At 38.7% G+C, this 14,003-nt stretch overlaps 1 protein-coding gene across 4 annotated transcripts in view; it reads right to left on the bottom strand.

Annotated features, from left to right (window-relative positions):
- Window positions 1-14,003, bottom strand: part of Samd8 (sterile alpha motif domain containing 8) — a 63,063-nt gene that overhangs the window by 24,809 nt on the left and 24,251 nt on the right. For all 4 annotated transcript variants that reach the window (XM_003473610.5, XM_005005342.4, XM_013156892.3 and 1 more), the window contains exon 2: window positions 6,435-7,027. In XM_003473610.5, the coding sequence (XP_003473658.1) occupies window positions 6,435-7,027 (593 nt within the window). The remainder of the gene's footprint in view (window positions 1-6,434; window positions 7,028-14,003) is intronic.

Here is a 14,003-nt window from a genome sequence, read left to right as displayed (position 1 = left end):
CAAGCAGGCAGTCGTGAGTTCGATGCCCGGTACCGATAAAAATGAAAATGAAAATGAAAATGAAAAGAAAAAAAAAAAAAAAAAACTGCTTCTCTTTGCTCCCTACAGATGGCCTTTTTGCCCTCTGTCCACCTGAACCCAGGTACAATAAATTCCACTCCATGCTGCCTTTACACAAGCCTGGTGGTCTCAGCTGGACTCTGCCTTGCACTATTATTCCTTACAATCCCCAGTCATGGTTCTCTCTGCAAAGAACTAACATTTCTCTGCCACCCTAAAGCACAGCAGATATGGTACAGGGCCTCCCACAAAGAATGGCAGAGGCTGCCTTCTTAAGTGGTATGTTTATTTTAGAATTCAGACAATGAAGATTTGAACTTGATTCTTTTAGTATTTCTGCAGGTAGCCAGGTGGGGTAGTGCATGCCTGAACCACATAGTGAGACCCTGTCTCAAAAAGACAAAAGAGTTACTCATCTTCATTGAGGGGTGGGTGGGAGGTACTGGAATCAAACTCAGGATCTATTGAGGGATTTTTACATCAGAAAACATTCATGTATTTTCAACTGATTTCTATCTTATTTAGCGGGTGTTACTGAAGAACAGTTATTTCACATAATAGAAAATTTCGGAATCAGCACCATGTGTGGGCCACTGCCAGAGTGGGGACTGCCAGACCCAAGCCCTTCTCCGTGAGTCAATGCCTTTTGCATACTATGGGGAGAGAAAACCAGCCCTCACCAGGAAGCCATCTCCACCTGGAAACCATATCATTTTCAACGTTTTGTTAGGTTGGGTTTTATTCTCTTTTGTTTGATCGTGTTAAATCTGATGGCATGTGCAGCTATTTCAAAACTAGCAAGATATATTATGGTAGCAATTTTGATATAGGATTGTTTTGAAATCCTTTATTGCATTCATTGTTTTGTTTTTATTGTTTCTATTCTATTCTGTTCTGTTCTATTTTTACTACATCTGAAGGAATCTGAAGCTATTTTGAAGACAACAAAAGGCATTATGGTAACTATTATTGATTTTGTAAGGTTTTGAAGTCCTGTATCATTTATACTGGTTTATTTTGATTGGTTTTATTCTGTTTTACTTTCCTTGGATTTATTCTCTTTAAAATGAAGAAGAAAAATTTAAAATATACTAAGTTTTACATTTTGACAAAATAAGCCTCCAGTCTGTATCTCTAAACTACACCTTTTCCTTCCTTCCTTTTCTTTGCAGACTGGGGATTAGGCCCAGGGCCTTCACACTCAGCGACATCCCCAGGCCTTTTTATATTTTATTTTGAGACAGGCTTTCATTGGGTAATCCATGTGAGACTTGAACTTGGGACCCTCCTTCCTCAGCATCTCCAGTACTGAGTTTGCAGGCATGTGTCACCTTGTCTGAGCAAACAACCCTAACTCTTGTTACCCACGGACAATCACTTTTCATCTTACAGCTGTCCTATCTGGCACTACCTGGTTTAGTCCCACACTCCTAACCCATATGCAGAGTCTCCATGCTCTTAATATTTCATAATCTTGTTTAAAACGTTCTTGGCAAAAATCTTAGTTAATATAAAATTTAATATTTACAGTGGAGTCAGCAAAGAACCATCATTAAATTCTTTCCTTGTATATCTGCTTAAAAATCCATGGAACTAGGAAATACTGTTTTTAGTTTGTTTTTTTCTGTGTGCTTATCATCAATTCATCCTAAACTATTGTATCAAATTGAATTTGTCTTGGGGGAAAACCTTGAGTTCTTCTGTCTCTTATTTTAATTTACAAGGTATGCATTTCCAATTCTTCTGTATGCCTATTGCTTGGAATAAAATTAACCCTTACTTTGGGAATTCTTTGCTATATCAAATTTTCTGTTTCTTAAACCCCATGTCCTCCTCTTAGTGTATCAAGGTTACACACAGTAAAATTCATCTTTTAGCTGCACAAGTCAGTAAGTTTGGACACAGTAATGTAACCCCCACCATAATAGACACAGAACATTTTCATCACTGCAGAAGGTTCCTTCCCTTGGGTCCCTCTAGTAATCTTCACCCACATCTCCAATCCTGGAGCAACTACTGACCCTATTTCTGTCCTGAAAGACTGCCTTTTCCACAATAGAACTGCACAGCCCCTGCCCCATCCTCTGTATCTGGCTGTTCTCACTCAGCACAATGCAGGTGAGACCCTTCTGGGTTCCTACATGCACAACTCTACCCACCTGCTGGCTGAGAGATACCTGGAGTTTCCTCCAGCTTTGGAAGACTATGAATAAAGACTACATGTAGGTTTTTACTTGGACATGTCTGCATTGCTCTTGGGTAAATATCTATGAGTGGAACCGTTAGGTTATATCTTAGTGTCTGTTTAACTTCTTAAACTACTGTATTTTCAAAGCAGTTGTACCATTTCACATGTCTATTAGCAATGTAAGAGAACACTGGTTGTTTGGAATCCTCATCAAGACTGGGCATGGTTAGGTATTTTCATTTTAGCAATTATAAGGGTGAGACAGGGAAAGTAATATTCTGGACTTGCAAGTTTTTACATATCCTTGGTTTTTAGCCTTATATCCAGCTGTCTGCCTAGACTGAGAATTCTAGACTGGACATTATTTTCTCTTAGAATGTCCCCAATGCAGCACACCTATAATCCCAGCACTTGGGAGGTTGAAGGAGGAGGATTGTCATGAGCTTGAAATCAGCCTGAGCTAAATAAGCAAGTTCAAGGCCAGCCTGTACTACACAGCAAGACCTGCCCTCCCCTACTAAAAAAACAACACATCCCAGTGTCTTCTTGTTTCCTTTGTCACGAAGCTTGACCGTTATATGGATTTCCATTTGTTTCTGTTACCTGTTTTGTCTCTTCAGATGCTGGAAACTTTCCTTCCCCTTCATTTGATGTGTTCTTTCTGGGCTCCTCTTTGTTGTTTGTGGGGCCAGATGGACTGACTTTATTTTTTTTGTTTTTCATTGCTTTGTTCTAGGTACCAGGCACTTTTATCAAATCTATGTCCTAATCTGGCTGGATTTAATTTTTTTAAAATTATTACTACTTTCTGAAAGCTTTAGATACCTAGGAGGGGAATAGCTGGGTCAAATGGAATTCCTAGTTTTAGCTTTTGGATAATCTCAATACAGATTTCCATATGGTTGTACTAGTTTACATTCCAACCAACAATGAAGAAGGATTCTTTTTCCCCACAGTGTTGATTTCTTGATGATAGTCATTCTTTCCAGAGTAAGATGGAATCTCGGTGTTATATTAATTTGTTTTTCTAATGGCCAGAAATGTTGAACATTTTTTCACATATTTATGGGCCGTTTGTACTTCTGAGAAATTATCTATTCATTTCAGTTGCCCTTTTTTTGCACTGGATCTTTTAATTGGGGGGGGGGGCTAATTTTTTTACTTCTTTATATATTTTTGATATTATATTAGTCTTCTGTCTGGCAATTTTTCCCCTCATCTTGCAGGTTTTCTTTTCCCTTTGTTAATTTCCTATGCTTTGCAGAAGCTTTCTCCAGTACATCTTCTCAGCAGGCTATCCTTCCTCTAGTGTGTGTTCATAGCTGCTTTGTCCAGGAGCAGATAGGGATGTTTTTGCATTTTCTATTGTGTCCCATTGATCCAATTATCTGCTTTTGTGCCTGTGTTTACTGCTGTAACTTTGAAATCTGGAATTATGACGCCTGATTTGCTCTTGTTGCTCAGGATTGTAAATCTATCCATCAGTTTTGAAATTATGACCATAATTTGATCATATCTAGCTGGGAGTGGTGGCACACACCTGTAATCCCAGCACTTGGGAGGCAGAGACAGGAGGATTGCTGTGAGTTTGAGGCCAGCCTGGTGTACATAGTGAGTTCACAGCAAGCCTTAACTACAAAAACAACAGAACAACTATCTAGGAAAGGAAGTATTGTTCCATTTTCTGATGTGCTCTTCAACCTCTTTTTTCAGAGTACTACAGGTTTCATTATAGAGGCTTTTCACTTTTTTGTTAGGTTAATCCTAACAAAAATAATTAAATAAATAACTTTTCTTGATGATCTCATGAATAGTATTCTTTTCCTAATTTCTTTCTTGGTGAGTTCATTATCAGTGGACTCACCATTGATTTTTTTCTGGTCTGGAAATCAAATTCAGGACTTCACATTTGCCAGGCAGGCCCTGTGCCATTGAGCTAAATCCCTGGCCCTTGTGTTGATTTTGTATCCTGATGTCTGGATATTCTTCACAGAACATACACAGTGAAGTACTAGAAAAGATAACTAGATGTTCTGTGTAGTCAGATGTTCTGAGTGCATGAACTAAGCTTTGTCAAATTGTGAGTTTCCCAGCAGAGTGATTAGGCAGAAGTCTGGTTGGCTGGATAAGGATATCACCCCAGTTACAGTTACCTGATTGCAGATTGTAGCTTTTGGATCAGCCATGCTAATACTTGTTACAATGTGTGTTCCTCTTGCTCTCTGATTTTGCTTCTTTTCATCCTATGATCTTTCATCCTTTACCCTACCACAGCAACCTAATCTCACACTTGTACCAAACTTGCTACCGCCAAGATTACTCCTCACAATTTCAATTTCAAGACTCCTAGCTATCTAAGCAATGATGAGTTAGGCATACAAACATTTTTTGTTTTGTTTTGGATACTTAGGACTGAATCCAGAGCTCTGGGTGTGCTATGCACCCTACCACTGACCTATCCCTATCTTATCTCCCCATATTCTGCAATAAATTTTGTGTTCTTAATTTTAAAAAAGTGCTCTACTAAATACCTCTTTCTAGCCTATTCCTTCTGGTTCCCAACTTCAGTAATTCCAAGGCCTATAGTCCTCACCTCCCTGTTACTACTCTTTTCCTGGCCTCTTTTTCTTCCTGGAACTGTCTGGCAAAACCTCAATCTTGCTGAGCCAACTCTCGACTACTGCACATCTGCATTTGTTTTTGAAAGAGGCTGGTAAACACAATGCCAATGTGACCACTAACCTCAAACGACACCTGGTGCTGCTACCCTAGCTGCTCGCTCTCCTACCGCGCTAGATGACCATTATCTTGTCACCTTATCTTGTCTCCTCAAACTTTCATTCTTTTCAGTGTCACTCTCTGTACACTGAGAAACTAAAAGTAACCAAGATGGCACTTCTTGTGCCTCACCCTCACATATACAGCATCCTTTGGCCTATTTCCAACTTGTTCCCAACCCATATCCTGGGGATTGAACTCAGAGCCTTCAAACTTAACTACAATTCCTGCTTTTTTATTTTGAAGCTGGATCTTGCTAAGTTGCAAAGTTGTCGAGGTTGGGCACAATGTTGCAATCTTCTTGCATCTCCTCCCAGAATTACAGAATTATAGTCATAAGAGTTGTGACTATTTTCATAGTTCCTATCTTCCTTTCTACAAGGATTAATTCTACCATCCATCATTAGGTGCCATCCTTTTTTATCTACACACAGGACAGGGGTCCAACCATATACCCTCTCTTACCTCTACTATCACTGCTAACCCCTCCTACCACATTGTATGACTCCTAACACCAGTTCAACAAACACAGTACAGAACAGCCCACCCAAACAAAAGGAAACCAGAAGCCCTTTTTAAGCAAGTGCAGAGACTCACACCTGTAATCCCCGCACTTAGGAAACTGAAGCAGGAGAACTGCAAATTCAAATCCTGACTAGGCAACGTCAACAAGATCCTATCTCAAAATGAAAACATTTAAAAATCACAATTATAAAAACAATTCCAAATGTTTTTATTGTTTCTATATTTTTCATAATTATTACTTCTGATTTATTCTTTTTTCTGTATTCATAATTAAAAACAGATTATTATCATTTGTATTATCTGATAATTGCAATTCATCTGGTGCTATGAGACTACTGATATTTCCAAAGAAGAATCCTGTTTATCATTTTCTTAAATAAAAAGTGGCCAAGCCAGGTAACCAAGTCAGATGTGACGCATGTCTGTAATCTTAGCACTTAGGAAGGATGAAACAGTAGGTCTACAAGTTTAATTCTCACCAGGGCAACTTAGTAAGACCCTGTCTCAAAATAAAAAATAGAAAAAGGCTAGGATATAGCACGGTAGTAGACTACCTCTAGGTTTACTCCTCAGTATAGAAAAAAAGAAAAAAGAAAAAGATGACCAAGACTAAGTTTTATTTACTATAAACCTCCTTTCCGGACACCAAGGCACCCTTTTAAAATCTGAAGTATCCAGAGCCAATCTACAGAAAAAGAAATTAAGCAGTGGTCTTTATCACTCCCCTAGGCCTAACTTACTTTAAATGACTTCAAATCATATGTCTTCTATATCACCAGATAAAGCCAATCTCAGCTACAACAATAACAGAATCATCATACACATATCATCATTGTTATTACAGCAACCCTGTACAAACATAGCACACAGAAGCAAAACTCACCTGTCTAAGAAGATATCCGGGAGTGGTGGATAGGTCTGCATGTCAGGCACTCGCTCATGGACTATAACCATAATGAATGATGTAAACCCGAACACTATAAAAACATATACACAGCTCAGTATGGTCTTCCAGTACTCTGGGTCCAGTCTTCGAACAGAATGTTTGCTTTTGCCATTCATGTACTGGTACTGATCGGTGCTCAGGTCGGTGAGAGGTCCATCACAGTCATGGGAGGGGTCCCCATTGCACAGCCAGTCTGCACCCTGTAGAGCACTGATGCATGGGCTCAAAGAGCCCATGGGACTGTCACTGTTGTAGCCCATCTCCTCTAAAACATCAATATGTATTTTCTGCAATTTTCGGACTGACAGCATTAACCTTTTAATGTCCCCCAGCACTTTGATTTCCAAAGGAGGAGAGCGGAGATCATACTCAGTCAGTGTCAGTAGTGTGAGTCCATCAAGTCGATGTTTGTTGCATAAGATGTCCACATACTCAAAAAAACCTTCATCTTTCAACCACACAGCTACATGTTTGGTAGTCCAGCGGCGAATGCAGAGTTGATTGGGACCTGCCATTTCTTCCTCTACTTCCTGTCAGAAGAAAACATGAAAACAAAGATTTCAGTGTGTCCTGACAACTTCTCAGAAACCAAATACTACACACATGAACATATCAGAAACAGCAATCTATCTGCATTGCCCTATTGAATTCTACAGTCAAAAAAGTAAAAATTATTCAGCCCGTGATTTTCAATAGATTAGCACTTTAATAATGTAATACATATAACCCTGAACAGCAGAAGTAAGGTTAATGACCTAATATTTTACAGAAAACACACAAAAGGTTTCTCAACAGCAACCCAGTCACAATTCACTTTAAAAGATATGTTGGAGTCCACTGTCTCCTGAAATCCATGCCATGTTGGAACTTAGGACTCTGGGAAACCAAGCAAGCAGCTCACCTCCGTGGTGAGCGGCGGCAGTGTGGCAGACTGTGGCCCTTCCAGGGAGAGAACCACCAGCGTCTCCTGAGATCTGCGCCATATTGGAACTTAGGACTCTGGGAAACCAAGCAAGCAGCTTGCCTCCCTGGTAAGCAGCGGTGGTGTGGCAGACTGCGGCCCTTCCAGGGGGAAAACCACCAGTGTCTCCTGAGATCCGTGCCATGTTGGAACTTAGGGCACTGGGAAATCAAGCAAGCAGCTCCCCTCCCTGGTAAGCGGCAGCAGTATGGCCAGCGGGCTGCAGTCCTTCCAGGAGGAGAACCACCAGTGTCTCCTGAGACCCACACCATGTTGGAACTTAAGACCCTGGGAATCCAAGCAAGCAGCTCCCCTCCCTGTTAAGTGGCTGCAGTGTGGCAGACTATATTCCCTCCAGGGGGAGAACCACCAGTGCCTTTTGAGATCCACACCATGTTGGAACTTAGGACGCTGGGAAGCCAAGCAACCAGCATGCCTCCATGCTAAGCAATAGTGAACCTACTGATGCACGGCCTCGAGTCAAACATCTCACTTCCCCTACCCTCCTTCTCCTGTCCCCCCATTAGCAAATGGGAACCAGAAATCTGAGCATCTCCTGGGAGGTTGACCATAGCAAATAAGGAGGATTTCCTTCTACCATCTCTTTGAAGGCAAATATTTTTATTACTGTTTTGCTCTATTCTGGAAAAAAAAAGTATGTTGTAGACAACAGAGTAAAATCCCATCTATACTATGAAATCTACATAAGATTTGCTATATGCAAAAAAGAAAAATGAAATCTTCATTCATAAAGAAGTGTGTGCTCCATTAGCCAGGCATGGTGGTGCATACCTGTAATCCCTGCACTCAGGAGGCAGAGGCAGGTGAATCACCCTAAGTCAAGGCCAACCTCAACTACATAATGAATTCAAGGCTGGCTTGAACTACATAATGAGACCTTGTCTCAAAAAAAGAAAGAGTGAGTCCTTACTTAAGGGGAAAAAACACAAAAGTTAAGTACTAACTGTAATTTCTGTAAAGTTTTTAGATTTAGTATATTTCTGTCTACTACATGGGAAATTATCTAACAGATATAAAGCCTTCAAGATAGATATAAATCTTAGTGTTAATATGAGCTCAGCTCCTTCTATAGCTTGAATATGCCATTATAGAACTGAATGCACCATTTCTGGGATTTTAGTGATGATTTATTTTTAAACTATCATGCTGGGCTTAGGTATAAAGCACTTGCCTAGCGTGCCTGAGGTCCTGGATTCAATTCCAGTACCAGACATAATTATAACAGTAACAATAATAATAATAAAAAAATTGTCATTTCAAGGTAGTTATAATTTTGATCAAATGTCACATTATAATAAAAATTTCACATTCTAGTTATAAATTCTGACTATATTTCTTTCTGAGATAAATTTTCAAATGTACTAAAAACCTTATTTTAAAACATTAAAAAAATTTTAAAAACATTAAGTCCTTTCTTTTGTTTTTTTTAATCAGTACCGGAGATCGAACTAATGACCACACACTTGCAAGGCAGGCACTTATGCAGCTGAACTAAATCCCCAGCCCCTTAAAAAACATTAAAAAATAAATAAAAAGACTGTAAGGGCTAAGGATGTAGCTCAGTGACGCAGAGCTTGCTCAGCACACACCAGGTCCCAGTTTCAATCCCCAGTATCACCAAAAATTTAAATAAAAAATAAGTAGCACTATGACTATCATGTGCCCACAACCCAGTTTGAAAAAAAGTCTAATACAAATGTCGTATCTTAATCTGAACAGCTATTAGTCATACAGTTATCAAGTATACACTTATGATCTTCAATTTTTTCCATATATGCTAAGCTTTATAAAAAATTTATAGTGCACATGGTGGTATATGCCTATAATCCAGCACTCAGGAGGCTGAGGCAAGAGGACTGCCCCAAGAAGGGCTACGGATTACAGAGTTCAAGGCCAGACTGGACTACATAGTAAGATGCTGTCAACCAATCAATCAATCAATAGGTTTGCTTTAAAAGAAAACAAAACACAAATACATATGTGTACCCCATAGTGAAGTAAATCCTCTTCACAATATCCTGAATAGCATTCTCTTCCTCTCCTTCCAGGTATACTATCTCCTGCTTTGCCTGTTTGTCACTGCCTTATTTCAACCACTCTGGACTGTGAAAAAGCTATGCTTTCCTAGCCTGAAAAAAATAAAAACACAGATCTTGTTCTATCTTCTCTTAGTCACACAAACCCTTGACATGAAGATTCATAATCATTTGGCAAAAGCACATATCTTGAGTAATAAACATCACTTGTACATCAAACTATTTGAAGATAAACACTGATAAAATTCACACAGAGAAGTGTCATGGAAATATCAGTTCAAGTAAATTAAGTCTTTTTTAATTAATAAAAAAAAAGAATTCTAGTTTTTGTTTCCAAACAGAGCTTTTGAAATTATCAACTCACATAGTTTGGAAGTCCTAAAAAAATTAACATCACATCTGCTTACAAAGAATTTAATTTTTTAAAAAGTTTATTGCAAAGTTACAAAAATCTTTTATAACTTTTCTTAGCTGTAATAAGCTAAAGATCAAGGAATTACGATTTACTCACTTTAACACGGGATTTATACAGTAATGTCTTTATTTCCTACTATTTATTATATAGCATATATAAAATGTCATTAAAAGTATGATTTAGTTCACACATACAGCTAAAAAGTTTTAGCCATATGTACATTTATCTTAGGTGTGCTCTAACAAGCATACACTACAAAGTCAGCAGCAGTTATGAGGTAGCAAATGTGAGACTTTTTAGGTGTCTCCTACAAAACAAGGCCTGATTTTTCACCCCATTTCTAGTTTGCTACTTTCCCCTTTCTCCGACAGCTTACCACCAGTGGGTTCCACGTCACTCCCATCCCTGTAGCAATTATTCTTCAGTACCGTTCCCTCTCACTGTCTGCTCAAAATGATTCTCCTCTTCTTTCACGCTTTTTTCTTCCTGTCTTAGCTCACACTTCCTGTTTTGGCTCACCTTATAACCTCAATTAAGCTAATAGGCTTTGATGCAGATGTCTTAGTTGGTAAAAATGAGTTATCATATACAGAATCCTTCTGGCAGTCTTTGAGCCTGCTGTGGGAAAGCCCCACAAACTTGACACATTTCATTGTTTTGCTTCATCAGGTCAGAGCATGTCTTTTAATTGTATGATGTTAAATAACAGAAGCCCATATGAAATCACTACTTAGCTAATGCTGCAGACGCCCACATTAGAGGGATATATTAAAATAAAAAGCTTAGACTCATTTAATATTTATGTTGTGTAACAGGAATTATAGCAACAGAAGACTTTGAACAAAGAAAAATTATAGGTACAGGTTTCATCAATTATCATTGAGAGGGATTTCTGCTTCCAGCCTGAACACAGTATAACATAGACCAAATTTACCCTCTGACTTGAAAAAACAAAAAGCAGTCCAAATATATGAAAAAAAGTTTCAAGACACTAGTCAGCAAACAAGGTGGGCTCCATCACCCACCTTCCTGCCCTGGGAGCTTGTAAGCTGTGAGAGGCACAGGATGGAAAGTCCCCGCAAGGCCTAGCAGGCCTAGCAAGCTAAGGCGATGGAACTGCAAGTCAGGAGCGGTCAGGAGGCTAATGTTACAACACACTAACGGGAACTTCACAAATCTGCAGGGTCTTCCTTAAGCACTGAGCCAGTATTAATCAGCGCATTCCCCCCCACCCCGACCCAGGAAGCTAACCAGGATCCAGGAAGACCACCCCAAAATACTCCCACCACTCACATAGAGGCAACAAAATACCTAAACAACCAAACTTAAAACAAAAAACACCTCATGATTCATGCAGCTTTGGATAAAGTACACAGAAGGATCTTGCCATAGTATATAGTATTATAAACACACATAGAAAGAGTGATATAAAATAGAAGAAACTTAATGAATATAAGAGAGCCAGGCATGGTGGTACATGCCTGTAATCCCAGTACTTGAGGTAGGAGAATTGCTGAGATTTTAAGGCTACTTTAGGCTACATAGAGAGTTCTATAAACTATGCAGCAAGACCCTGTTTCAAAATAAAAACAAACAAACGAAAAACCAGAAGAGGACTGAGGGTGAATGTAGAATGCTTACTTTAGGTTTAATCCAAACAACGCTACTACTCTTATCAAAATCACATTCCTCAAAAATAGAGCTAATGAGAAAGTCGTAAGTGCAAAAAAGAAAATAAATACATTATGAATACAGGAATGAAAATAACAATGATAGATTTCTCACCGCAAATAGTGTAAGCTAGAATAAAGTGAAATAATATCTTTAAAGTACTAAAAGGAAAAAGGAAAAGGTCAGTCTATAATTCTACATCCACAGAAATGCCTTTTAAAAATAAAGATGAAAGACTTTTTCAGACACTCAAAAGCTGACTGATTTCAGCAGCAACAGACTTGTACTACAAGCAATTTTTCAAGGGAAAAAAGAAGTTATCATGCAAAAATATGAATCTACACAAAGGAAGAATACCAGAATTTGTAATTATATGAGTAAATATACAATTTTTATTATTACTTAAATATCTTCAAAATACGTAACTGTCATAAAAGTACTTGCTCAGTATATGGAAGTTTCTGTGTTCAATCTCTATAAAAGCAATGTAACATGGGATTACATTACAAAGTAAATATGAAATCATATTACAAGTAATAGCATGTCAATAATTACATATTACAAGTAATGTAACATGTCATCAATAGCACAAAAGTGGAGAGAAATGAAAAATACTAATGACTACTAAAGCAACACAAGCAATAGTAAATCAGCAAAGGAGATAAAGCTGAAAAAATGCTGAATTTGGGTTTTTTTTTTTTTTTTTAATCGGTACCGGGGATCAAACTCACAACCACCTGCTTTCACGGCAGGTGCTTATGCCGCTCAGCTAAATCCCCAGCCCATAAAATGCTGAATTTGGAAGAAATTATAAAAACAAAAAGAGAAAAGCAAACTAGAAAACAAAAAAGCTGACAGGCCAGGCGTGGAGGCACACTCTCATAGGCTCAGCACTGAGGACACCAAGGTAGGAGCAGTCTGTGAATCCAAGGCCAGCCTGAGCTACATAGTGAATTTACATCAGTGTGAACTGCATAGCAAGACCCTGTCTAAAAAAACAAACAAACAAAAAAGAAGCTCAAAGCCAAACATAACCACATCAATAATCACATTAACTGTAAATATTTTAAACACTCTAAAAAGCAGAGAATGCCAGATTGGATAAAATATGACTTTGTTCTGCCTATGAGAAACACAATCTAAATATAAAACATACAGGGTTACAAGAATGGGAGAAGACCCTTGAAATAAAATGGATTGGGGGGGGGAAATGGCAGAAGACAATACCTGATTTTTTTTTTTTTTTTACCGGTACCAGGGATTGAACTCATGACCCCGCACTTGCAAGGCATGTGCTTATGCCGCTGAGCTAAATCCCCAGCCACTAATTGATTATTTTTTCACACTCAATCTGAAGTGGTGCAGAGAAAAAGAGAGCTAAAGAGACAAAGGAAGAGGCCTTTAATGTGGGCATGGGAGAGTTTTAAAGGGCAAGGGGTATAGAGGCTCTCAAATGAGAACAAGTAAATGTAGTTACTTTTGTTAGTTTTGGCTGGGCAAGGAGTTTGGGAGAGGGCAAAATGACCTATTAACTGCGATTTGGGGGGGAGGGGATAACTGGGGATCGAACTCACAACCTCGCACTTGCCTGGCAGGCACTTATGCCACTGAGCTAAATCCCTGGCCCTTAACCGCTGATTTGGAGGAGCATCTGCCTGTGTAAAACAGGAGACAGAAAGGTTTACTGGGGGCTGGGGGCGGAGGCTTGGGTGGTTGTAGTGTCTTGGGATTGGAAAGGGCTCTGCACACACACAAAAAGGGAGCAGGAGACTTATCTCTGGAATGAGAAGGAGAACTACAGAAGTTATTCTTCGAGAGACAGCAGAACCTATCACTAATACTGAGTAATCATACTAGTATTAGAGCAAGTAGATTTCAGAACAAAGAATATAACCAGGATTTTTGTTCATTTGTTTTTTGAACTGGGAGTTGAACTCAGGACCTCGTGCTTGCCAGGCAGGCACTGTGCCACTGAGTTACATCTCTAGTCTCTGGAATTTTTTAAAAAATCATTTTATAGTAACAAAAGGGTCAATTCATCATCAAGACACAAATCCTATGACTACATGTATCAAATATTACAGCAGCAAAGTATGTGAAATAAAGCTAGTACAACTCCAACAAGAAACAGAAAATCTATAATTTTAGTCATCAGATGTCAATTTTCCTCACAATAATCGATAAAACAGAGGTTCAATAAAAAACAGAAGATTTGAATAATACAACCAACCAGCTTAGGCCTGCTAAGACAGGACATTCTACCCTACAAAAATATACATTTTATTCATGTGTATAAAGAACAATGACCAAGATAAGCTATGTCACAGGCCACAGAATAAGTCTCAGTAAACTCAGTAAATTTCAAGTCCAATAATACATATACTCTGACCACAAATTAAATC

Source organism: Cavia porcellus, unplaced genomic scaffold (assembly GCF_034190915.1).
Source record: "Cavia porcellus strain 051 isolate PalLab524CR breed Dunkin Hartley unplaced genomic scaffold, mCavPor4.1 scaffold_28, whole genome shotgun sequence".
Lineage (NCBI taxonomy): Eukaryota > Metazoa > Chordata > Mammalia > Rodentia > Caviidae > Cavia > Cavia porcellus.
Note: the sequence above shows the minus strand (reverse complement) of the source record. Positions and strands in the feature narration are given on the sequence as shown.